At 38.2% G+C, this 26,096-nt stretch overlaps 1 protein-coding gene across 10 annotated transcripts in view; it reads right to left on the bottom strand.

The window, feature by feature from the left end:
• The window catches only part of LOC105479093 (sperm associated antigen 17), a 238,413-nt gene that overhangs the window by 124,893 nt on the left and 87,424 nt on the right, over window positions 1–26,096 (bottom strand). For 9 of the 10 annotated variants that reach the window (XR_011617612.1, XR_985679.2, XR_985680.2 and 6 more), the window contains exons 5-16: window positions 24,948–25,134; window positions 22,798–22,992; window positions 20,880–21,061; window positions 16,318–16,479; window positions 15,104–15,176; window positions 14,780–14,892; window positions 9,754–9,891; window positions 9,554–9,667; window positions 8,807–8,957; window positions 5,180–5,326; window positions 4,310–4,537; window positions 3,996–4,214 (exon numbers count right to left, since the gene is read on the bottom strand). Coding sequence is in view for 7 of the 10 variants with exons in the window: in XM_071087029.1 (XP_070943130.1) it covers window positions 3,996–4,214; window positions 4,310–4,537; window positions 5,180–5,326; window positions 8,807–8,957; window positions 9,554–9,667; window positions 9,754–9,891; window positions 14,780–14,892; window positions 15,104–15,176; window positions 16,318–16,479; window positions 20,880–21,061; window positions 22,798–22,992; window positions 24,948–25,134 (1,909 nt within the window). In the remaining 3 variants the exon portion in view is untranslated. The remainder of the gene's footprint in view (window positions 1–3,995; window positions 4,215–4,309; window positions 4,538–5,179; window positions 5,327–8,806; window positions 8,958–9,553; window positions 9,668–9,753; window positions 9,892–14,779; window positions 14,893–15,103; window positions 15,177–16,317; window positions 16,480–20,879; window positions 21,062–22,797; window positions 22,993–24,947; window positions 25,135–26,096) is intronic. The other variant, XM_011736904.2, reaches the window with a different exon arrangement.

The raw sequence follows: 26,096 nt of genomic DNA, 5'->3' as shown, positions 1-26,096 counted from the left end.
ATCCAGCCCTTTATGTCCAGGAACAGGCTTTTATATGTATTTGATGCTAAAATGGTTGTGCAGGAAATACATTAATGATTTTTGCCTTGTTTAAAGAGAATTAAAGTTGGCCGCTTTGAAGTAAGTATGATTCAGAGTTAGGGAAAGAAATGTAAAATCAACAACAACAAAGTCCCATAGTCACAACAGCTACAGTGCGACACCAAGCCCAGATGCCCTCCCGCTTTCAAATGGAATGGCTCCTGGAAGTAGGTCAAAAGCACCGCGGAGAAACATGTATGGCCCTCAGATCCACCCTCCAGATTGCGTGGCCTCTAGGATACACTGTCCGCTATAGCATTTTCAACCCCTGAGAATTTAGGAAGTTACTATTAATATAAGAATCTACTTTCTTCCAGAGTCCAGCACACCAATTTATGTAGTTTGACCACCAGGTGGCAAAAGTTGCCTGAGGAAAACTATCCAGCTGCTTTAAAGAAAAAAAATGAAACAAAACAAAGAAAACACCTTGGGCCTTACACCTCTCCTGGCTTATTCTGACTCTATATTAACCCAGAGTGACTTCCCTGTCATTCATTTGTAGTCCCATAGGATACACTATTGCCATTAGAACTCAGGTTAACTTATTGGCTTACATTTTTTGAGAGGTAGGCTAATAGGTAATGGTACTTAGGACAAAGAAATAGGGAATCCACCCTGGTTAGAAAGAAGGAAAACCCAAAGGCAACAAAATCAGCATAAAAATCAGCATGAATGAAACTAGGAGCATGGCTAAATCATTAGCTGCATCACCAGAAATTTCTGGAACCCAGGAAGCTGCAAGACACAGTGGAGGAAGCACTGGTTCGAAGTTAGCACTCTGTTCAATCCTGACTTTCTACTTGTATGTAGTTGAACAAATTATTTAACCTTTCTAAGTCTTGGTTTCCTCATCTGTAGAATTGGGATAATAGCATCTTTGTCATAGGCTGATGTTTATGTAAGTATTAGTTAATGTACTTGAGATGTAGCAGAGCAATATTAAATAAACGTTATTTTCTTCCCTCTTCCATTCACCCCAATTCCCTCCTCTACCAATTCTATTCCATTGATTACTTCCTTTTCGACCCACCTCTAGATAAATGAAAAGGGTAAGATGACCATTAGTCAATAATAACTTAACACTTATTCTCTCATGTTATCACTTTTTAAAATTTATTTTTACTTTTTTAATCCAATTTTGGCCCATAACCACTTTTTTTTTTAAATGCTTTTAAAATTATGAAATATAACACACAAAGAAAAGTGCATGAAACACAAATGTTTAATACAAGGAATAATTATAACAGTAAAGTCTCAGCACTCCAGACATCTTATGTGTATCATTTAACAAGTACAGCCTCCTTATTAAACTTTCATATTAATTCTAATTTTTTTGTGTATTGCTTTGAGTTTTCTACATACACAGTATTTACAAATAATGATGGTTTTATTTTTTCCTTTTCAAACCTTATGCTTTTATCTAAAAGAGAAAAAGTCTTGCTTGTTGGCATACACCTCTGATGCAATATTGAATACAAGTGTTTATAGTGGACATTCTCCTGATCTTAAAGGGAATTACTTCAACTTTTCACCTTGATATGTAAGATTTGTCATAGTAATATAAAAATAATGTTTATATGATTGAGGAATGTTTCTTCTCTTGCTAGTTTAATAAGATTTGTTTCATAAATTGCTACAGAATTATACATGCTGTTTCTGCTCTTTTGAGATGATTATATGACTTTTCTCACTAATGTGTTAATTGATAAGTTATATTGATTCTACAATATATATATTTTCCTTCTGTCCATGTTATAAATGCAACCTGTTTGTGATATATTATTATTTAGTATATGTTAGATCAGTCTGCTCATGTTTCATTTAGAATTTTTGTATCTATATTTGTGAATCAGTTTAATTTAATGAAGTAGTTTAACTTTCAGTTGTACCACTATCCTTGTCTGTATTCTTATAAAGTTTATGCTAGCTTCATAAAATGAAGAGAGGACATTATGCTACTTTTCTATTTCCTGGAATAATTTTTGTTAAGATTAGAATTATTTCTTTTTTAGTGTTTGGTATCAGTTACCAATGAGATCATTCGAGCTAAGTGTGCCCTATTTGGGAAGATTTTTGATTACTGATATAATTAACTGGATATGAGACTACTCAGGCATTCTATTTCTTCTTGGGTCATTATTGGTAAGTTATTCTTTTCCAGTAATAGCCCATTTTATTTTCATATTTAGTCAAAGTTGTTTATATTATCTTGCAATCTTTTAAATTTCTGTAGAATCTGAGGGAAGTCTCTGTTTCTTTATTCCTTATATAATTCTTATTCCTGATAGAGTTATTCATGGGTTCTTTTTTATGATTAACCTTTTATCAATATTGCTAGTCTATTCAAAGAACCAAGTTTTGCAGTTTTGTTCTTCCTATGTTTCTATGTTTTCTATTTAATTGATGTAATTTTCATCTGTTTTCTATTTCCCTGATTTAATATTTTTGTTGTTTTCCTTCTATTTTACTTTGATTTATTTTGTTTGTCTTTATCTAACTTGAGGTTGATGTTTAGCTAATTAATCTTTAGCTTCTTTTCGAAAAATATTTATTTAAAGCTGTAAACTTCTTTTGGAGTACCTCTTGCATCAGCTGCTGCATTCTATAGTTTTGATACTCGGTTTTTTCATTATCATTTGGTTTGAAATATTTCCCAATTTCTATTGTAATTTTTTCTTTGACCTAGGTGTTAAATTTGGTGTTAATATGTTAAATTTGGTGTTCTTTAATATGTTTGACCTAGGTGTTAAATTTAGGTGTTAATATGTTAAAATAAACATATAATCATTAAGACACTACGGTATAATGGAGGCCTTAATATAGGCATATACATAATTATAAAACTGAAAAAAGGACAACTAATGCCATAAAGAGAGTGTAGATTTTTTTTTTTTACTATTATTTTTCTTTATAGAGGTGAGATCTTGCTATGTTACCCAGGCTGGTCTTGAACTCCTGGCCTCAAGCAATCCTCCTGCCTTGGCCTCCCAAAGTGCTAGGTTTATAGGAGTGAGCCACAGCACTTCACCAGAAGTGTAGATTAATTATGACCATGGAATGCTAAGAGAGGCATTTCCATATGGACACATCCAATAAGACTTCATGGAGGTGCCACTGAATCCTAATCATAGTCAAAAAGAGAACTCAAGGTGGAGGATATATTGTGAGGGAAAGGTACCACAGAGATTGAAAAGAGCAGGCTGTGCAGAGTAAATGGGCCTAATTCTGTTGGGCTAGAATACAGAGTGTGTGAGCAACAGCAGAAAGATGGAAAAAGGTTTTAGGAAAAGTAATTTGATACTACTAGAGAAGTAGGCCAAGGAGTTGGGTTCTATTTTGCAGATAGTAGGGAGCCTTTGAAAGTTGTAAGTAGAGAAACAAAATTGCTAGATTTTACACAGATTAATCTGACAGTGATGTGTAAGGTAGCTCAGTATAAATTTAGCCCAACATCCTTCTATACTTTCACACCTCCTAATATAGCACTGTTTATAATGCTAGTCTACAATGAGAGTAATGGCCTGAGCCATACATGGGAGAGGAGGGGAAATGATGCTCATTGAGCATTGATTTTGTACCAAGCTCTGTACTGGACATTTCATTCTGTTTTGCAGATGAATGTTTATAATTTTAGCACACAATCACAAAAACTGTGTAACACTAATGATGAAAGTTGTAATGATGTTCACTGTGCTAAATTTACTAAGGTGAGTGTGGACTAATAGGAATTAAGATATTTTTAAAAACAGGGTTGAAATAAAGAGAACTTATGGAATAACAATACTCAGTAAGAAAGTTTAATTAACCAAATAACTTAAATTCAAATAATGCATCTTGAACACTTTTTGATTTATGTGTACTATAATAGTGTCTTACACACACACACACACACACACACACACACTTTAACTTACCCAGAGACTCATGTTGGGGTTGAGTCTTCATGATGCTCTCCTGCTCTAACAGCTGTCTATTATCAGGGACTGAGAGTCCGGGATTATTCAAGTCAGAATGCTTCATATTGTTAGCATCACATTGACTAGGATCTGAAGGTTCTTGGTTGCTCTCATTATCTTGCACAGACATTGACAAATTCTGATCCAAAAATATTGTTCTGTCTTTGATTTTAATATCTATTCAGTGTAAGGAACATCCATGAGATACAATACGAGAAAAACTGACAATAATAAAATACAAGAATGCTTTCCATTTCCTCCATGCAGTGTACCTGCTTTCTGCTTGGCCTCTTGAGTGTTCATTTTCATGACATATTGATGCCTTATCTGTTTAGCAAATCTGGCAGGGTTGTCCCATGGTATGTTAAACATTTCAGAATCTGACCCACACATCATCCCAGAAGGCTTTAGTTTCCCATTTTCATCAACCTCAGAGAGCTTCAGGCTCTCAAAAGTAAACACCTTGAAGGCTCGTTCTACTTCATTCCAGCTCAAGACATCTGTAAGAAAGCAGAACCCATGCTGCTGGAAATGTTCTTATTAGCACATGGTACAGGGTTGACAGAGGGACAACCAGGGAGTTTGTCTACCAGAAAGACAAGGGAGTCACGCCACAATGGCTGTTGATCTGATTTTAAACACTGGCTCCCCAGCCTGCAGCAAATAGCAAAGGTACCTGAGGATAAGCAAACAACACAGTAAAGATACAATTTAGCAAATTATAATGCTCCCAAACTGCTTCATAACTTAATCAATATTAGCTGTCCAGATTCATTTGCACGGACTTTCCAGGGTACCATATAGGTTGAATATGCTTACACAACTTATTATTTTTGAGTGAAAGCACCCTTTTCTCCTGTAGTAATTTAAAACAGAGAAATTATTTACTTTTGCCTAATACAGACTGTTATATTGACTGAGTTTTTCTGTTCATTTGGGCTCAGGAAAGGTTTCCAAATGGCTGCAGTATTTTCCATAATTGCACTTCAAAGTTTATCAGCTTTCAGCAGACTTTATAATTGTGTATTTACCCTTTTACAGCATTTATTCACTTGCTCACTCTTTCATTGGTTATTATTTTCTATGTATTAGGCTTTGTCATAGGTGCCTGGGATTTGAAAGAATCAAGATTTGGTTCTTACACTTTAGAAGTTCCAAGGTAGAGGAAGGAGAAGTAGAATTAACAAATAAACATGGAATCCAATCAGAAAAAAATGAAATGATGTGGATCAATAATTCAGAAGTAACCTCCATTTTCTCTCCAGCAAAGATAAGAAAAGCAGCAGGTCCTTTGGGAAAAAACAGGGAGATTCAGAAGAGAGACAAGGAAGAGGTAAAATAGTTACAGAACGAAGGAGAGTTTGCTCATTTGCTCATTTCTCAAATATTTTTTTTGAGCCCCTATTAGGCATCATAACTATAATAAAAGCTGGGAACACAGTGGTGAACAAAATAGTGAGCCCCCTGCTCTCACGGAATATCAGTTATAGGGGTTGGGAAGAGATAAATGTAAAAGATAAAAGAGAGGACAAAAAGAATAAAGCCAGCTGAGGGGACAAAAAGTGATAATAGTCAGGGAGCGGCTTGTAGTTTATATAAAGCAGTCATGGAAAAATCCTCTGAACAATTAAGCAAAAACATGAAGGAAGTAGGGGAGCAAGCTGTATGGATATCTGGGGGAAAGTGACTGAGGAAGGGCAAACAGCAAGAGCAACGATCCTGAGGCAGGGGTGTGAATGACATGTTCAAGGAATCACAGTGAGGCCAGAGTAGATGGAGGAAAATGGAACATGACAGCTTGACAAGTGATGGCTCAAAAAGTAGGTGGCAGACAGTTTAGGTTCTTATTGTTGTTTTTGGTTTTGTTTTGTTTTTTGAGACAGGTTCACCCAGGCTGGAGTGCAGGTGATTCTCCCACCTCAGCTTCCCAAGTAGTTGGGCCTGCACACCCAGCTAATTTTTGTATATTTTGTAGAGATGGGTTTTGCCATGTCGGCCAGGCTGGTCTCAAACTCCTGGGCTCAAGCGATCTACCCGCCTCGGCCTCCCCTCCCAGAGTGCTGAAATTACAGTCATAAGCCAGGCACCTGGCCCAGTTTAGGATTTATTCTGAGTAAAGTGGGTGACTGCTGCAGAGTTTTCAGTTACAAAGGCACATCCAACCAACATTTTAGAGGGGCCATTCAGGTGGTTGTGTGGAGAAAAGATTGTTGGTAAAACACTGAAAGCCTGTAGACCAGCTGGAAAAGCTATTGGAATAATCCAAGTGAGGGGTGGTGGGGGACTGGGCTGGTACGGCAGTGAGGAGTATGGTGGGATTGATTGCAGAGTGTGTGAAAACAGAGACAGCGGCCGGGTGCCGTGGCTCACTCCTGTAATCCCAGCACTTTGGGAAGCTGATGTGGGTGGATCACGAGGTCAGGAGGTTGAGACCAGCCTGACCAACATGGTGAAAGCCCATCTCTACTAAAAATACAAAAATTAGCTGGGCGTGGTGGCGTGCGCCTGTAATCTCAGCTACTTAGGAGGCTGAGGCAGGAGAATCGCTTGAATCCAGGAGGCGGAGGTTGTAGTGAACTGAGATCACGCCACTGCACTCCAGCCTGGCGACAGAGTGAGACTCTGTCTCAAAAACAAAAACAGAGATAGCAGGAATGACTCCAAGGTTTTTGATAGAAAGTAGTTGCCATTCATTGAAAGAAGGGAGATGGTGAAGGGACAAATTTAGGGATGAGGAATCAAGAGCTTGGTTTTGGACCTGTTAAGTATGATGTGGCAAAAGGGAAAAGAGGAGGAGGGGAGGAGCACCAAGGGTCCAGGATGGGGCATGTAAGCAGCATATGTTTGAGGTTTCAATGGTGGCAGCAGGAACAAAAATCCTGTGCCATGTGGAGAGCTGAGCTCTCCATTCATTAAGAATGGAATCACATCTTAGGCCAGAAGGAGAAGGGGAGGGTGGCAGGACACAGAAAAAGGACAGAAGTTCACCCCCTACTCAGGAAGGGGGTAGTTATGTACACAACAGAAATGACACACCAGTCCCTCGACGCTGTACCCTGCATGTCCATGAGTCAATGGCAAGACTCAGAAGTTCCTGGCTTTTTCTATTACTAAGCCTACTTAAAAGTGAAAAAAGAAATCAAGATAAAAATACTTTTTAGTTTGGTTAGGCTTACAAATGAAATGGTAAGGAAGAATATACACATACTCTTTTCTTTTCAAGGTTAAATGCTTCCTTGTCAAGTAAAGATGTCTGTGGAAGTTAATGTCTTTTCTTATAAGTAGTATCTGCATATTCCCTCAAGTGGGAACGAGAATTTACTTTGAGAAATGACTGCCTATTTCACAAAATCCCAGTGAACTCAGATGAGACGTGCTTCTAGATATTATATCTTAATGACCCCTCTTTCCACTGTCTTCAAAGAGCATAAAATGGCTCTTCCTGCTGTGAGAAGCTGTTAGCTTGAGTCAACTCCTGCTCAGCAACATGTTCTCTATTGACAGTGGGCTCTCTACTCATCTCTGTATCCCTAGGTACAGAGCAGGTGCTTAAAACTGCAGACTGCACCATCAGACCTCTGCAGTGGCTTTCTTCTTGTCTCCTGCTCAGTAGGGTAAGGAAATTGTGTTCTACTGGGTATCCAGAGACCAGAATGTTTTCTTGTTTTTTCCACCATTGTCATAATCCTAAAACAAATAATTTAATCCTGCTAGGATCTCAGCTTTCTTACCTGAAAATAGATTTTGACTAGATTAATTCCAAGGTTTCTTTCAGTTAGGAAATGTTATGGTTCTATGATTCATCTTTCTAGATACAAATTTAATTTGTGGTTATAAATAGTGTGCTCAGAATTTTCTCTCAAGAAAGGATCAAATATGAGCTTTCAGTAGCACAGGTTACAAGATATCTACATCTGCCTCCCAGGTCACTCTCTTTCTTATTTCCTTCCTGTCCTCATGTGCAGAGATGGTCCACGGTAGTGCTCACATTAGTTTTACCCCGGTGAACATTCCTGCCAAATTCAGATTATCTGGATCCTCTTCTTTTTCTTTTCTTCTCTAATTAAAAAAAGAAAGAACCATGAAGGGACAAAATGGGAAGAGACAGAAGAAAAACTCTTCTGGAACCTGTGTTTTATTGATTGTGGGTGGCTGCAGCAACAGGATATAAGATGAAAATTCAAAGACAGGTATCTCTGAACTGGGGCAAAGTTGCATGGTCCAGGTTGCTCTTCTCTCTTTCCAGATAATGTCTCTGCAATGTTACTGTAATTTTTACATGATTTGCAATGATGATAAAAGAGTGCAGTGGTCAGGCAAAAGACAGAAGGGCAGCATTGTCTTGGAAATTATATGCGTGCATGCGTGTGTGCATGCATGTGTGCATGCATATGCACGCACACACGCCCCTTTACTTCTCTGTAAGTAGGATGGGATTACCACATCATCTCCAATGATGTCAATGGGAGTATTTGGGACAGAGATGGGGGAAAACGAGGAAAAAAAGGAATTATTGTGGCTAAGAAAACACAGTGGGGAAAAAAAACCCCAGTGTATCAAATTGAAGAGTGTTATGCATTATAGCTATGACAACACTGCTAATGACATTATTCAAACAAGACAGTTGTAGTCAATCAAAATACCCACCTTAGCCTCTGAAAGGTCTTTCAATAATGAAAATACTTTTTGTAAATAAGGGTGTAATTTTAAGGGGCATATATGCCCATTAATTAAACTGAGTTGAAGCTAAGACAAAACAATGGACTTACCACTCGTACAAAAGTGCATAAGCTCATGAATCATAGCTAGACGTTTAGTGTTGTTCCATGGTGGGGGTAGAGGGAATTGAAGGAATTCCCACAGTGGCAACTTGGACTGCATCTCCTGCTCAATTTGAACTGGATCAAAATTCTTTTGGTCCTGATGAAAAAGAGCAACATGACAGAAGACATTAAAGTAAGCTGTCAAGTGCCTTATGCATATGGAAAAGGCTAAACATGATACCTTCACTCTCATTATTTGGGAACAGAGGAAATCAATGGTAATTGAGAAAGACAAACTTTTGGGATTTTGCTGAAGGTCAAAAAGCTAGTTCCTATGTTGCCAGGAGTTCCTGGTGCACAAAAAGGACTGATTCTTCATTCACAGTGACAAACTGCCAAAGTCTCATATATATTCATCTCTCTCTTTTGAGATCCTTTTCTGGCTTCTACTAGTTTTTCATAGCAGCAGATATTTAAAGCAAATAATTATAAGGTTTTAATGAACATTTAGTGGTGGTAACAATTAATTGAATTGTTAATTAAACCTCAATAATCAGACAAATTTCCTAGGCCGACATCATTTTTCCCTGTATCTAGGTTCATTTTCCAGGTCCTACTTTGTACGCAAGTATCTATTTTGTACATTACATTTTAATTAGTGTTGATGAAGTTATCTAATTAGCTTCTTTCAACGAATAGTTACACACACACTTTCCCACATCGGTTTTCTTTGGCTAACCTGATTATCATTACCTTCAGTGTGTACTTCTTGTGGGCGTGTGCATCATGATAGTTCAGTAGGAGGGGGCCTTTGGGCACTGCTTTGCTTTCATTTTCTTCTTCAGATAAAAATATTTCCTGAAGATTCTACGCAAATTGAAATAATATTGATTTAAAGAGAGAATCTACGCTTTTCCAAAGCATGAAGACTCTGCTATCTCAGACTATCTGACCTTTTTCTCCCTCTCTGAGAGACAGAGTGAGGGCAGAAGGGACACAATGTGAGCTGCGATTCTGTGGTCTAGCCCGTCTGCTCTGGGGGATGGCTCCCGCAGACTGGGTGGGACAAGATCTTCTTCAGTTGCCACAACCTGTTGAAATCAACAATGAAAGGAATTGGTATAAGGGTCCGCTCTTTAGTGATACTCGCTGCTCATTGCTTCATTCCCATTGCTTAGTAAGAACCAGTCCATTTCTACGACCCAAGTACCACTGCTGACACAAAATGGCGGGAAACTATCAGTGACCACCAAATAAAAGGAAAAGTGTTTGCAATCCATGCATTAAGATAGGTACAAATTTAATATTTGTATTAAAATAGATAACATAAAAATGGTAAACAATAAACTTTTGATGAAAACATTTCATGAAGATTCTATTCAAATAGAATAACAACACACTTTTTCTTAATATTTACTCTTTATGTTAAAGCAGTGGGAAGAGTGCTCATACAACTTTGGATTCATTCCATATTTACTGAGTGTCTACCACAAGCCAGGTACTATGTAACACATCTTTGCATATGATCATTTAAGCCTCATAGCAATCTTGTGGGGGCAGATATTATTTTCCATTGTATAGAGGAGAAAACTAGGGTGATTGGCCAAAGCTCAAGGATATTGAGTGGGAGAAACTGGGGTTCAGGTCAGATCCTCATTCTTTCTTCAAAAATAGAAAAGTTATTAGATTATGAGATCAGCAAATGGAATAGTGTCTCCTTTATGTGGGGAAAGTGAGGTCCAGAAAGATTAAGCGCCTTGTTCAATTTTACATGGTAAACAAGTAAAAGAGTTTGAAACATTATCAAGTTAGGCACCTAATTTACAGCTTTTCCCTTTACTCTATATCCTATAATCATCCTCTTATGATTTCATATCCCTCTACAAGTTTCCTCAGCCTTGGCATTAATGACATTTTGGCCTAGATAATTACGTGTTGGAGGGGCTGTCCTGTGCACTACAGGATGTTTAGCAATGTCCCTGGTGTCTACCCATTTTATGCAAGTAGCACCCTTCCAGATGTGACAACCAAAAATATCTCCAGACATAGCCAAATGTCCTCTGGGAACAAAATCACCTCCTGTTGAGAACTACTGCTCTAGAACAACAAAATTGCATCCTATTCTTTACCTAGAAACACCCTACTGTCAGAAGAGTCACTCACTGTTCCCACTTTCTATCCTCTGATCATTTCTTGGACCCACTTCAATCATAAAAGATGACTCAAAACTGTTTTTTCTCTGAAATGTTCAATTCTAACATCCCATCCTGTAAAATGTCATCCCATCATTCATATATTTCAGTTTTTTCATCCCTTTATTATTATTAAGCCTTAGTTCATTCAACATGGATCTACTGAGTGACTTCTATTTGTGAGGCACTGAGCTCATTAACTGTCTCTTTTGGTACCTGGAACATAGTAGATGGTTAATAAATGTTGCTTTAAGTTTAGTAGAATAAAACAAGAAAGGCTAAGATAAATAAAATAATGATACTGCAAGCTCTATAGGGCTTTTGTACTTTTATGCATTTACTGATATAATAAAACTATTGGTATTCTAAAAACTTCATGGAGCAATTATAGGCAAATATTAGTGTAGCTATCTAATTGATTAGAAAACTAAGGCAGTCAAAAACCAGAAAAATGTATATGGGAGGTAATAGAGATGATAGAGTCTGAAAAGGACTTCAAAATAAACCTTTTACATATTAACAGGAAAAAAATGTGTCACATCCATGAACTAAAACAATAGGCAATTGTAAAAAAAAAATTAGAGAATTTACAAATTAAAAACATTACTGCCAAAACAAAACTTCAATAGCAGATTAGACTCCCTGAAGAAACCATTAGTAGGAAGGTAAGCTAGAATTCCCAAAGGCATAAAATTGAAAGAAAACTTAAAAAGACAAAGAGGAAAACCCTGAAGCTCCAACATCCATTCAGTAATAATTAAGGTAAATTGATAGTAAAAATGGTACTTGAAGATAGAAGACTTTCTCAGAATCTTCTCAATTTAACAAATATGTATTTAGTGTCTACTATGGGTTAGGTATGGTTATTGTGTGCCGAGCACACAGCAATGAACAAGACTACATTGTTACTGCTTGTGTGGAGTTTATATTCTAGTAGGAGGATGGTGAAGGTAAGAAAAAATAGCTGATCAATATATTGCAAAAAGAAAAGCTGTTGATAAGAAAATAAAACAAGGCGATGTGGTGGAGAGTGCTGTGTGTTGTGTAGAGGAGAGGGTTCTTTAGATCAGGTGGTCAGAGAAGGCCTCTCTAAGGAATGACACTTCCACTGGAGACTCTCCAGAAAGACAGAAAGCTTTCTAGGTAGAGAAGTTAGAGTAAAAGGTTAAGGTGGAATTAAGTAACATATCTGAGGAAAAACCAGAGGCCTATGTAGATGACAAATTGTGTGTGTGTGTGTGTGTGTGTGTGGTGGCGGGCAGGAGGTGAGATGACAGGTACATCTCAGAACTCTATTTTTAGGACTTTTATGGGACAGTGTAAGGAATTTTTATTGCACACAGAATGTGACTGGAAATCAGATTATAATTCCCTTACACCATAATGACAAGTTTGATAAAATCATACCTTGACATAGTCTTGTGTTATCAATTATAAAGAGAAAACCCTAACAACTGCTAGAAAGAAAAATAAAGATTACCTGCAAAGAAAAAGGTATCAGATTGACATCGGACTTCTTAGCAGCAACATTAAAAGGAAGACGACAATGCAGAAATCCCATCCAAATACTTTTCTGTGCAGATTCACTAGGTTTTAAGTCATTTCTGCTACTTAGCATTTGAACGAAAAACGTTTTGTGCCTCAGTTTCCTTATCTGTAAGATGGGTGATATGGTTTGGCTCCGTGTCTTCACCTAAACCTCATCTCGAATCGTAATCCCCACGTGTCGAGGGAGGGAGGTGATTGGAGCATGGGGGTGGTTTCCCCCATGCTGTTCTTATGATAATGATGAAATTCTCATGAGACCTGATGGTTTTAAAAGTGGTAGTTTTCCAGCACTTTGGGAGGCCAGGACGGCGGATCACGAGGTCAGGAGATCGAGACCATCCTGGCTAACACGGTGAAACCCCGTCTCTACTAAAAAATACAAAAAACTAGTCGGGCGCGGTGGCGGCGCCTGTAGTCCCAGCTATCCGGGAGGGTGAGGCAGGAGAATGGCGGGAGTCCGGGAGGCGGAGCTTGCAGTGAGCCGAGATCTCGCCACTGCACTCCAGCCTGGGCGACAGAGCGAGACTCCGTCTCAAAAAAAAAAAAAAAAAAAAAAAAAAAAAGTGGTAGTTTTTTCCTGCTGCCTTGTGAAGAAGGTGCCTGCTTTGCCTTCCACTATGACTGTAAGGTTCCTGAGGTGTCTCCAGCCATGCAGAACTGTGAGTCAATTAAACCTCCTTTGTTTACACATTACCCAGTCTGGGGTAGTATCTTTATAGCAGTGTGAAAATGGACTAATACAATGGGGGATAAAAACAGTTCTTGCTTCATAGGATTGTTCTGAGGATTACATGAGTTAACATATTGAAAGTATTTAGAACAGTTCCTGGTGCCTATAAGTGCTACGTATGTGCTACTAATATGAATAACAAACTCTTTCAGATACACATAGAACATTCACGATGACCATGTTACATGAGGTCACACAGGAAGCCTCAGGAAATTTTAACTTGCTAACTTGCAGAACATGCCTACTGATCATAATGTAAAAAAAATTAGAAATAATCAGTAAATAATGGAAATCAAAATAATTCATGGGTTAAACATGTAAATAAATTAAAAGATTTAGAATTGAATACACTGAAAGCATCAGGATGCAGACAAAGAAACACTCGAAAAGAAATGTGTAGCCTTAAATAAAGCAAAAAGACTAAAAATAAATGAAGTAGGCTTTGAATTAAAATGAAATACAAAATAAATCCAAAGAAAGTAGAAAGATGGAAATGACAGAGATGAGCCGGACACGGTGGTTCATGATTGTAATCCCAATGCTTTGGGAGGCTTAGGTGGGAGGTTGGCTTGAGGCCACAAATTAAAGACCATACTGGGCAACATAGCAAGGCCTTGTCTCTACAAAAAAAATTATTTTAAATGTGCTGGGCATGGTGGTGCATGCCTGTTGTTCTAGATACTCAGGAGGCTGAAGTGGGAGGAACACTGAGCCCATGAGTTTGAGATTGTGAACTGTGATTGTGCTACTGCACTCCAGCCTAGGGGATAGAGAGAGACCTTGTCTTAAAATAATTAAATAAACAAAAAATATATAAATAAATAGATGAAATTAATGAAGAGATTAACAAAATAAAAAGTAAAAAGATGTTGATCAATGAAACAAAATCCTGGTTCTTTGAAAAGACCAATACAATAGCTATGCCCTTAACAACCATGATCAAGAAAAGGGAGGTACAAATAAATAACATCAGTCATGAGGAAAGGTACATAACCAGATACAGAGGAAATTTTAGAACATATTTAAGTGAATAGTGTAAAGCACATTGTATCATATTTAAAACTCCAGTAAAGTATTTATTAAGACATATTCATTAAGAAAAAAGCTGACGACAAAAATTGGCCTCAGAAATAAAAAAATCTAGTTAAATCTACAAGCATGAAAGAAATTTTAAAGATAACGACTATTAACCACCCCACCCACTTGTCCATGTCCTCTTCCTCTTCCTCTTCCATTAAAATGACACCAGACCCAGAGTACTGAGGATATGTTCTATCAAAACTTCAGGGAATGTTACATAAATGGCTCCAAAGAATAGCAAAAGAAAAGAGAATTGAAGCTGAGGATTTAAGCAGACTTTAGTTTCATCTGAAATATTCTAATCTTTATAAAGGTGAATGCATTTAGGTATTATAATTTTAAAATAGTGTAAAAAAAAACAGAAGCCTGGAAAGATGAAATAATTTACTCAAGTATACAACCTGATAAAATGCCTCAGAGTATCCCCACCTGTTCTAGCATACAATGCAGTATCAGGGGCACAGAAATGAATTCCTCTGGAATCGGATTCAGCAAATCATTGTAGTATCTCATGTCTACTTCAGTTGTGATGACTGAAGTCACTGTAAAATATAGAAAAAACCATTGCCCAATTAAGATGTGTTCTCCATTATTTCCATCAACATTTCATTCATAATTTCAAACTATGACTATGCACTAATAAATGCAGGAGCTGTAGGTGAAGGGAGGCTGAAAGTAATATAGAGGGCAGTCATTATCTCTGAAAGTGCCAGCTCGTAGTGTTGATCCTTCAGCAGCCGATTTCATACATGCCTGGTGGTGGAGCTTGTGGTTCTTCATACTGTGTTTTCTTCTTTCCAGGAGTTGGTACAGCAGGTTGTGGAGCCTAGAAAAAGGATAATTAAAAAGAAACAACTGAGATACCCAGCTGAGAGATGCCCTCACCAAATGCTGGTATGATGAGATCCAACAGGATTCTGAGGTTGTATAATTATGTTCACACCACAAAATCATCTGCTAATATTAGAACCAAAGGAACAGAGTTTTGCCTGATGAAGGAAAGAAGGTAATGGTATAGACATTATTTAGTTTTTCCCACCAGAACCCACTGAGCAATTGTGAAGAAAGTGATGGGGTGATGGGGCACTGAGCATCAAACAGGTTTTTTTTTTTTGGCCCCTGGGTGACTCAGAGTCATCCCATTTTCCCTCTCCCAATCCTTCAGCAGTTCTCCATTGCCTACATGATATAAACCAGACTCTCAAGTTAGCACCAAAGGAGATTCATGACCTGGCTCCTGCCTCTCCAGGTTTGGTTTCTGTTGTTCTTCACTTTGCACATGCAGCCTGGGATCACTGAACTACCCTGTACTCCTGGCTTGTACCATAGTACTGCTTTTCTTTGACCTCCATATCTTTGTACATCTTTGCCCCTTTCTTGAGAATATCATTCTGTCCCTTTCCCCTATCACGCTTTCCATTAGGCACTTCATACTCATCTTTCCCCACATCGATAATCCTGGTTCAATTTTCCTGACTTCCCTCTCTTTGCTCTGCTCCCCTCCAGATCAGGTGACCAGGTTTATTTCTTCTACCGCAAGCTGAGATGACTGCTCTCAGCATTCATCATGCTATGTTGAAATCATTGTTGACTTGACTGCCAAAGTTAACCTCAATGAGGAGGACAGGGAATGAGTTTTCATTATTGTATTATCAGCATCTTGCAAAGCGCTAGCACACAGCCAGGTGCTAAACAAATATTGTAATTACTTTATCAATATCCTTTCTGTCATAGATGTTATTCATTGTACTGAGTGCTGACAAGAGGGTTCCAACCCTGCCTCTGTAAATTTCTGGTAGTTGAGGAGCTCCATAAAGCCCCCACCATGTAGCTATCTTTTATGGCAGTAGGCAGTATGACCTTAATGTAAGTATTTTATAACTTTTTCTTCATATGCCTTATAAATATGAAAATAAAGTTGTGCAGTGAATCATTCATCCCACTAAAGACATTGAGCCCATGCCTACCTCCAAAGTTGGCATGGCTTCTAATACAGGTTTCTCATTAACCACTTGTGGAACATTAATAAGCTGCATACTTTCCAAATAGTGCTGGTGCTGTCTTTTCCAATCCAGGACGTCATACATCAGACAGGCAATATTTTCAAAGATATCAGTGCCCAATTTCAGCTACAAGTGAGAGATTTAATGGCAATTGGTTACTAGTTTTATACTGTTGGAATCAGATATATGGTTTATATCTCTCTTAACAGCTATGCCGATCAACTTTATACAGGAAAGCAAACCCCTAAATCCCCAAACCATTGAATCCCAGCCATGGTGACCCCATTTATATTCCTGAACCTTTCTTGTCCTTCTTTGTTTACCACAATGTGGACTGTTTCCTTTGGAGGGTCATATGGCTGCCTAATGTTTTAAGAGCCTAATTAATGCTTCAACTAAAAGAAATACAACTGAGTCATGAGTTTCAGCAGTGTGGCCTATATTCTTAGTATCTCAATTCCTAAAACACATTAGGTAACTTTAATATCCTCAGCCAGTGACAAGCTATAGATGATTTCTTACCTGGCTATGCAAGGAGCACAATGGAAACACTGACTCTGCTTTGTGGATCATCTACCCAATACGTTGCATCTACACAAGTATTTGGGCAATCAGTATTTCTCCTTTTCCTCCAACCTCCACCTCTTTCCTTTCACCTGTTCTATCTCTATGGCAAAACACTAAGAAATCCTGATAGACTATTGTTTCTATAATACCCACAAGTTATATGAGCTGGCAAGCAAACTGTAGCTCAGATACCTCTATTACTTGGGCTTTTGTTTCCAGAAGTAGGAAAGCAATGTGATGGCTGGGTCTGTCTGACTGGAAGCAAAGAAGAAAAAATAGGCTCATCCTATGTCTGAGTTCAAGAAGTAAGGTGGTATGAGATGGTTCCTTGTATGCAGAAGTCCAGTGACATGCACAGCTCTGCCAATCACTATGGTGCACCTGGTTGCTTGCTGACTTCCCATTCCCACTAAGGCTGAGGCTTCTGCAGTCAAGCTTCAATCTGGTATTGCTTGCCCAAATTCTGGCATAGAAATATGTTTTTGTTTTTGTTTTTATTTCTAGGAAATAGAGTAAAACTTTTGCCCAGTGATCCCTTAGCTTAATCTAGATAATAGATTTTAAAATCCAACAGCAAATCATATGCTAAGGACAACACATTATTTCAGCAACCAGGGTCTTAACTTGAAATGTTGCCGATGTCTTCCAGGGACAGTTATCATGCCTTGAAGGGCATTTATTTGATGTAAAGCTTTTGTTACCTTGGTTCAACAGAAATATAGCCTGCTTGTTTGCAGCCAAAGTTTGGAAAGGTTGCAAATGCTTTCCTCCAATAAAAGGGGAAGAGGGCTCCTTGGATGTATCCTATCCTGGATATGAAGACATTATCAGTTTACAGATATAGCTTAAAGGTGACACTATGCATTTGATCTGCTTCTACTAGGGGTAGATTTATCATTTTTATTCTTATTAAATGATCTTGTTTAAAATGAACTTTGATCTTACCTATAAAATTCAATGACTTTTTCTTCTAGAATCCAACTTAATGACTGAACCATTTTCAAGACTTTCCCTCCCCATCATCCTCAATGCTGAGTGCTTCACTCACAAACCGTATCTTAGAGAGGCATGCATGGGCTTTAAAAGGTTACTACAGTTGGACCCAGACCACAGCCCTGGTATAAGATGATATTCAGTAAATACCTGCAAATTGACTAATAGATCAGTCTGGGAAGCTGGGCAACACAGCCCTAATTGGCTCTGTAGAGACCTGAATGTTTTCATTGTTGACAGTTACCTTCCTGGCCCAACTAGAGACCCTTTACATTAATGTTCCACTTCTGAAGTCAGGAATGTTCCACCATAACTAGAATGGTAATATTTTTCCACATAAAATAATTTTTCTGAACTTTAGTTTCCATTTAAACTCTTCCATTCTGTATTTTTAAAGTAAAATATAGCCACTACCACTTTCTTTGAAAGGAAGTGATTGAAATCTAATGAATAGGAAATTGTGGACACTGCAGTGGGAAGCAGAGTGCTAGAAATGTTGCTCGGTCCTTTGAAGTTGCCATTGTATACCATAGTGTTCATGTCTATGTTCTGGTGATGCAATGGAATGTACACAATTTTAGACTAATGCATTTCAGCTTTATTCAGCCTGTGCCTGGAAAGTAAAGAAGACACACAGTAGGGAGCCCTAGCTAGAGATGGAGCAAAAGGTACTCGGTTTGAGACTGACTTAGAAGCATTCTCCTCTGAATGAATTATGGTTCAGGAATTATAAGGCTGGGATCTCCCATACCCTGTTGAACCAAAAATGTACACAAGTTCTTTATAGGGTATGTAGCCAGGACTTGGCCCAAATGAGAGGAGCGGTGTTTCTTCAAAATTTAACTTTGTGGATGTGAGTTTTATTAACCAGAGATTTTACATGCTTGGGAGAACAACTGGTCTGTGGAAGACAGAGTAAGAAGCTGGATTTGAGGTGGGATTTCAGGATCCCAAAGAAATAGCCTCTTCCCCCAATATATGTCACATTTTGAGTATAATCTAGAATTTCAAGAAAATAGGATGGAATGTTCATATGTTACTTGGATTGCCAATATCTCCAGGATAGGGAAACATATTAACCCAAGGCAACATGAAATAGTAAAGGACAGGACAGTGGGTCCTTCTGTGAGCTCAGGTTTAGGAGGCAGGAGAGTGGAAGACAGGAAAGCTGAACCTATCTAGATGAAGGGGTGGGGAGGGGCAAAGACAAAGGGAGTTTGGAGTCTCCAGTCTTTCCCAGAACTAACTCTGCTTTTTATCACAGCTTTTCTACATTCAGCTTCATTTTCCATGCAGAGAACAAGGCTGAGAGTCATCAGGATATCAGACTTAAGTGTGGTGTTTCTACATAGTGCCATCTAATGCCTTGTGTTAAGAGTCTTTATAACTCAAATGGATCTCTCCATTACTACTTATTCAAGTCCTGTCCATCCTTCAGGGTTCAAGTCTAGCCACTCTCCTCAGCATTATCACTTACTTCTTTAAGTGCATATCCATCTCAAGGTAATAGAACCAGGGACACTCAGAGTCCGAAGTGTCCATGCCCCATAGCCTACCCTCGGCTGTAGAAACAGTTCCAGGCTTTGATCTCACTCTTCTTTCAGACAGTTGGCTTTTGTGTGTTTTTTTTTTTTTTTCTTTTCAGCTACCCACAGTTATTATGCAGATACCCATCCATCCGCCACACTCCACTTTGCCCAGCCTTTTTCAGAGCACTCACTTGATATTGTCTTTCCCTAGGACTTCGCTTTCATTTCAGCTCCATTAATGCTGAAATATATCGTCCTGCAGAGTATTCAACACTCCCAGGCCCCTGTTAGTTGGGATAAGGGGTCAACTAGAAAGAGACCTGAGACATTTTCTGTAACAGAGGGATGCCTGAATACTTTCCACAACATCTTCCGTAAGTAGTCATTTGGCCTTCCGTTTTGTTAAAAAGCCGTCATGCATCTGTCATTCACTACATTTCCAATCATTCAATTTTTTCTTTGTCTGAATTAGTAGGAAACTTAAGAGTTTGTTTCACATAACCGAGCCCCTAGATATGTGGGTCCTTGACCACTGCTTCTCTGTTTCACAGTTTTAGTCTTGCCTCTCTGCAAGCTCCTCAATAGCAGGGGCCAAGAAACCCCACTCTTGGGAAATGCCTGATAACTACAGGGCCAAGATCAAGTCATCCTATTAGGATAGACCTTCTAGGCCAAATATATTAAAAGTAAGATTTTGGGGCCAGGCACAGTGGCTCACACCTGTAATCCTAGCACTTTGGGATGCCGAGGCAGGAGGATCACCTGAGGTCAGGAGTTTGAGGCCAGCTTGGCCAACATGGTGAAACCCTGTCTCTACTAAAAATACAAACATTAGCTGGGCATAGTGGCATATGCCTGTAGTCCCAGCTACATGGGAGGCTGAGGCTGGAGAATCACTTGAACCCAGGAAGCAGAGGTTGCAGTGATATCACACCACTGCACTCCAGCCTGGGTGACAGCGCAAGACTCTGTCTAAAAAAAAAAAAAAAAAAAAAAAAAAAAAAAACTGGGGGGAATAAAAGCAAGGGTTTAGAAAAGCAATGTATGGAACTGAAACATAAAAAGTCAGACACATAATTCAACAAACTATAAAATTTACTATTTTAAAATTAATATATATGAAAATTCTAATTACTGCCTAGAACATTGTTGAGTTATAAAACAAAGCCATGTGTCACCAAATAAAAGAATCACCATCCTTTTGATCATCATTACTACATCTTATTATTTGCTGTTAATTCACACACTAAAAGCTAATGAATCAGACTATAACCATCATTGAGCATTCAATATTATCATTATCCTGATGATAAAAGAACCTAGCTCAATGCCTTATAATCAGCGCTCAGTAACTATCTATGTCATGAATAAACGGAGCAAATAGAACCATTGTGTCACATATTAAAACCATGCATTCTCAGTAATGTGTGTACTAACCATTATCTCGCCATCTGACCAGTCAGAAGGAAAATCAGCTGCTTTGACCATGTATTCAAGTCTAGCAACATCAAAGAGATTTGTTTCAGGTTTCTCATTATTCAGGATTGGTTCCAAGTACTTCCAGAAAGTTTTAAGCTCTTTTATGGCATTTTCTTTCTTCAATTTTTCTGCTTCTAGATCTAATAATAGCAACATGTTTATATTATAAAATAAGAGTGTTAAATGTTTTCCCACTCTAAGTGGACATGGTGATGGACATGCAAGATATCTGTACAGTACCAGAAAATGTAAATAAAGGAATGTAATTTTGATGAATTTTTGAAGTTGGAGTATACAATTATTAAATCAGAGAACTTTACTTCTGAGATTCATATTAAATATGAGCTTATCTCATGCCTTCATTTGATAGTTGAGGCCCAGAAAGATTATGACTAGGTCACACATTTTGCGAGCTAAATGTGTTCAAGATTTCCATCACTCTTAGAGGACAATCTACATAGGACCAGTTTTTCTGCCAAATCACTATTTTAATCACCTTAGTGTCTGCTACATAACTGATTACAAATGCAATTTATCTGGTTCTCCTTCTTATATTGCTAAAAACAGAGTGGATCAATGTTGTATGTTTCAGTTACCTTTTGGTCACATTAAATAGCAAGACGCTTCTCTGGGTATTTGTACTTTTACTGTAAAATAATGACAGATTTTCATAAAATTATGCTTAAAAATTTGCCTGAAATATTTATGCTTACTACATCTATAATTAAATAGTAGTTTCTACTACTAAGATCTCATTATTCTATTATAAAGTCTATTTTTTATTATTTTATTTTTATATACTTAATATTTTTATAGAGAGACTGTGTTTGGAGCGTATGCAGCATTTTCTCACTTCAGTAACAAGCCACTTAATGTTATAACTATCCTCTGAGATAATCAGGAATAGCCTAGGTTTGAACCTCAACTTTTTAATTTAATAGCTGCCTCTAGACTGAGAGTCCATTTTTGTAAAATGGAAACAATAAAACATACTTCCTAGGCTTGTTGTGAAAACCACATGAATCAATGTACTTAATGCCCTTAGCATTGAGCCTAGTTCCAAGACAAGAGCCCAATATGTGAGAGCTATTAGTATTATCAAGGGTAGCTATTTCTAACTTTGAGCAGCAATTTAAAAATGTAGTGTTATAAAAATTGGGATGTGGCTAAGATACAAAGTACTGTGCAAATGATATTATTAATAAATAACAATAAAAGTAACAGCATATGGCAGAAAAAACTTGGGCATCTGGTAACACAATCTTACACCCCTTCCACAGAAGTCCCCAGCAAAAAGGGGCTTTTTGCTCCCCTTCCACAGAAGTCATCTAGGATAATCTTCTTAGATGAAGACCTCAAGGCTCAAAATGGCTAAATGGCAGCATGATTGGAACTTCATCCCACAACTTGCTAGTCTAAGGCTAGGAACATATAGCACCCCGATGACTTCTCACAATAAGCCAACAGCAGAACAGGGCAAGAAGCCTGTGACCTCCCTTGGGCTCCTGGTGACGTGACTTCTGCAAGAACAGATTATTAACAGTGATTCATCCAGCCCATCCTTTAGGTAAAACTTATAGATCAAATGCTCCAGAGAAAGGTAGTTGGATAACCAAGTCTTCTGATCTGCAGCCTGTTTTCTGTGGCTACACAGGGATATAACACAGGGTATGATATAAACACAGGGTATGATTTTAATTTGCAAAATTTACAACACTTGGCTGGTGCAAGCAGAGTAAATAGCAAATAAAAGTCTTGAAAAGATTTAATAATGTACGAATTGTATGACTATGTTTTGGACAGAAAATTATACTTGTATTTTAAGGACAGTGGGTAATACTGAAGGACTCAATAAGTTGTGTAGCAGACTGCATACCTTCTGGCTGAAGAAGAACTTCCTGCTGCTGGTTAACTGCTGCCAGGTGTGACTGCAGAGGTTCATAATTCTCTGAAGATATTTTAATCACGCTGGTTATAGGAATGCCAAGCTCAGCCATAATTGCTAATAGCTGAGGATTGTTGAAGCCCACGACTATAATGTAATGTTGGGCACCATCATCTGGCTCATCGTCTGTTCAAAATACCATAAAGCAGAGCAGCCATCATTGTATAAGAGAGCAGGTTGCACTCAGCCAGTTCAATGGCTATATACATTATGCATGCATTTATAATCCCTCTGGCTTGCCAAAAATGATCCAGTTGGCTGGAATGCAGTCATGTTGACTGTTTTTCATTATTGCTCTTCCAGTAAGAAGGCTGTGACTATTTTACAAAATATTAAATCACTTTTGCAAATGAGAAATAGGCGTACTAGAAGGACAAACCTATATAGGGTTTGTGGTCATGGAAAATGTGTGCTTGGGTTTTTGTTAAAGAGTTTAGCCTGTAACTTTTCTGGGTTCTAATCTCTTTTGAGCAACATCTGGCTTTACTCCTGAATTACAAATAGCTACAGCTTTGTAGTATTTTATAACTAGAGGTGTTTACAGGAGAGGGAAATATTGAATATGGACATGCTCCCTTAAAAAGTGTTGTATGCACTTAGGTCAATGGGTGTGAATCCGAGGATGGATTATGTAGTAACTATGTATTTATTGCATTAAAAATTTAAAATACATGGTGTGCACTTTCCTAACATTTTTTCTCCTTTATTTGGCCCTGGTTATACTGTTTTATGAATACTAAAACATAAGTTTATTTTAGAATGTGACATTCTGGAGGGTGAGAATAATTGTTACACATTAATACTGATAGCACATGGTACACAAAAGCACTACATTCACAAAAGCCCATTAAGATCAATACACAAATAGTGCAACAGAGGCACAATTTTTCATTTTTAAGTAATGACTTTTCTTCTAGCACTAAACTAATCAATGTTGATGTTGCCCACGGACTTTATAATATCACTTCTTCCAAGTCTATTAGATTCAGAGCAGAGTTGCAGGAGGGGAGTCAACTGGCAAAGGATGGGAAAGCCCTCTGCTATCTCATTTAAATATGCAGATAACAACAGGTAGCTCATTTGTGTTCAAGGGAAGGCAGGAATGAATTACTTACAGCTGCCTAGGATGAATCATTTTTATATTAATAAACTAAAATGTAAGAAAAATTCTAGTGTCTCTATCTAGGTAGGGCAAAATGACTGTAGGGGAGTTAGGGTCAGGAAACTATGTGCTGTATGTGAGTCACCAAATTAACTGGTCTGATTTTATTACCACTGTGTTTCACTCATGACCATAATCACTTTTTATTTTGCTTTATAATTATGTCTGACTTTCCTATATGTGCACAAGATAGTAAGCTCCTTGGTGGCACAGTCAACTGGCTATCTCAGCATTTATTTGCACTGTGTAAATGTGGCCTAGCAAGACACATGCTTAATAAATATTTGTTTAAGAGAGCCAGGTGTAGTGGCTCTTGCTGGTAATCCCAGCACTTCAGGAGGCTGAGGAGGGAGAGTCACTTGAGGCCAGGTGTTCAAGACCACTCTGGGCAACATAAAGAGATCCTGTCTGTACAAAATAAATTAATAAGTAAAAAAGTTGAGCATGGTCGTGTGCCTGTAGTCCCAACTACTGGGGAGGCTGAGATGGAAGGATGGCTTGAGCCTGGGAGTTTGAAGCTGTGGTAAGCCATGATTGTGCCACTGCACTCTAGCCTGGGGGACAGAGGAAGACCCCGTCTCAAGAAAAATTTGCTTACAGACACAAATGAATTGCAAATAGAAGTCTTTTTCTCTCAGGGTGTCATGGGAGTAAGTGATTTATGTTTCTAATGAGTGGAAAGGCTGGGAAAGACTAAGCATAGTTATTGGGATGACTGCTCCAATTGCATCACAGGTCGTGAGGCAGGAAAATTCTAGTGTCTCTACCTAGGGCAAAATGATTGCGAGGGAATTGGGGTCAGGAAACTACGCACTCTATGTGAGTCACCAAATTAACTGGTCTGATTTTATTACCACTGTGTTTCACTCATGGGAGCGAAACACGTGAAAGGCACCGCCAGCAACAGCGCCTTACTGACCTATGTAACGATTGGTGTCGTCGTCTTCTCCTCTCCGTTTTAACTGGGTGGTCTTTTTCACTGGTGCATTGGCCTCAGGCTGATCTTTTCCCTTTCCTTTGGCAGACTTGGCACTTGGAGCCTTTTTCTCCTTAGGAGATTTTGCTTTCCCTTTATCCTTTTCTAACTTAAGTTTGTCTTCTATTACCTGGAATGAGAGAACACTTTTTTCTCCAAATCAAACAGTGAGCAAGCAATGGCTTTTCTACCGCCAGGTGAATTAATTCTTCATCTCATTCAATCACTTGTATACTCTTTATTTTTTATGTATTCATTCTATAAGTCAGCTTAGTGGAGATTCCAGCTTAAGTTGTGACAAGGCACATTGATGTATGAGGACTGGAGGGGTGGGTGTCAGAAAGCTGGTTACACAGAGACTTCTGGGAGAGAATCAGTCCTACAGGAGAGCCAAGTGTGGCCTAAGAAGCCACCCCAGTGGTTTGAAGGTAGGGCAGGAAGATAATTCTGAGTATGTAATGGGGTCAGGAGTTTAGGTTTATCTTTTAGTCTAGCCCTGGAGAGCCTCTGTCTGAGTTTCAGAGAGAGTTGGGGTTGGTTATTAAAAACAAAAAAAAAAAACAAGAATTAAAAATAAAAAGGAAAAGAGATATTTTGCTAAAATCTCCTTGATAAAGCATTTCATAGTACAAGTAATGTATTGACCAATTTTTTAAAAAAGATTAAAAGATTCTTTGGGAAACTTAACATTAACTAAGTATTTTTATTATAATCCTATGAAAGAATGTGCAGACATAACCAATGGTTGCTATTTGATGCCTTCAAAGATGGGGTCAGAATAAAACATCAGTTGGCAACACGGATTCCTTCCATGATGCTCTGGGGCATGCTTAGATTGGCATGTGCCATGTAAAGATTAATTCTGCCCCAACACCCCACTTTTCTTTCTTTCCAAACAGTTGCCAAAAATGTTGTGCAGTACTTCATAATGTAATTACACTTTCAGTTCATATGTTTATTAATACGAATTAGTTGTACTCATTGAAATGTTGTGGCAGTACTGGATCATAAGGTGGCCCTGCAGAAGACTTGGAATATGTTTATATTGCCATTATTATCCCTACTTAACAAAATTAAAACAAAACTAATTAC

This window comes from Macaca nemestrina, chromosome 1 (assembly GCF_043159975.1).
Source record: "Macaca nemestrina isolate mMacNem1 chromosome 1, mMacNem.hap1, whole genome shotgun sequence".
Classification (NCBI taxonomy): domain Eukaryota; kingdom Metazoa; phylum Chordata; class Mammalia; order Primates; family Cercopithecidae; genus Macaca; species Macaca nemestrina.
Note: the sequence above shows the minus strand (reverse complement) of the source record. Positions and strands in the feature narration are given on the sequence as shown.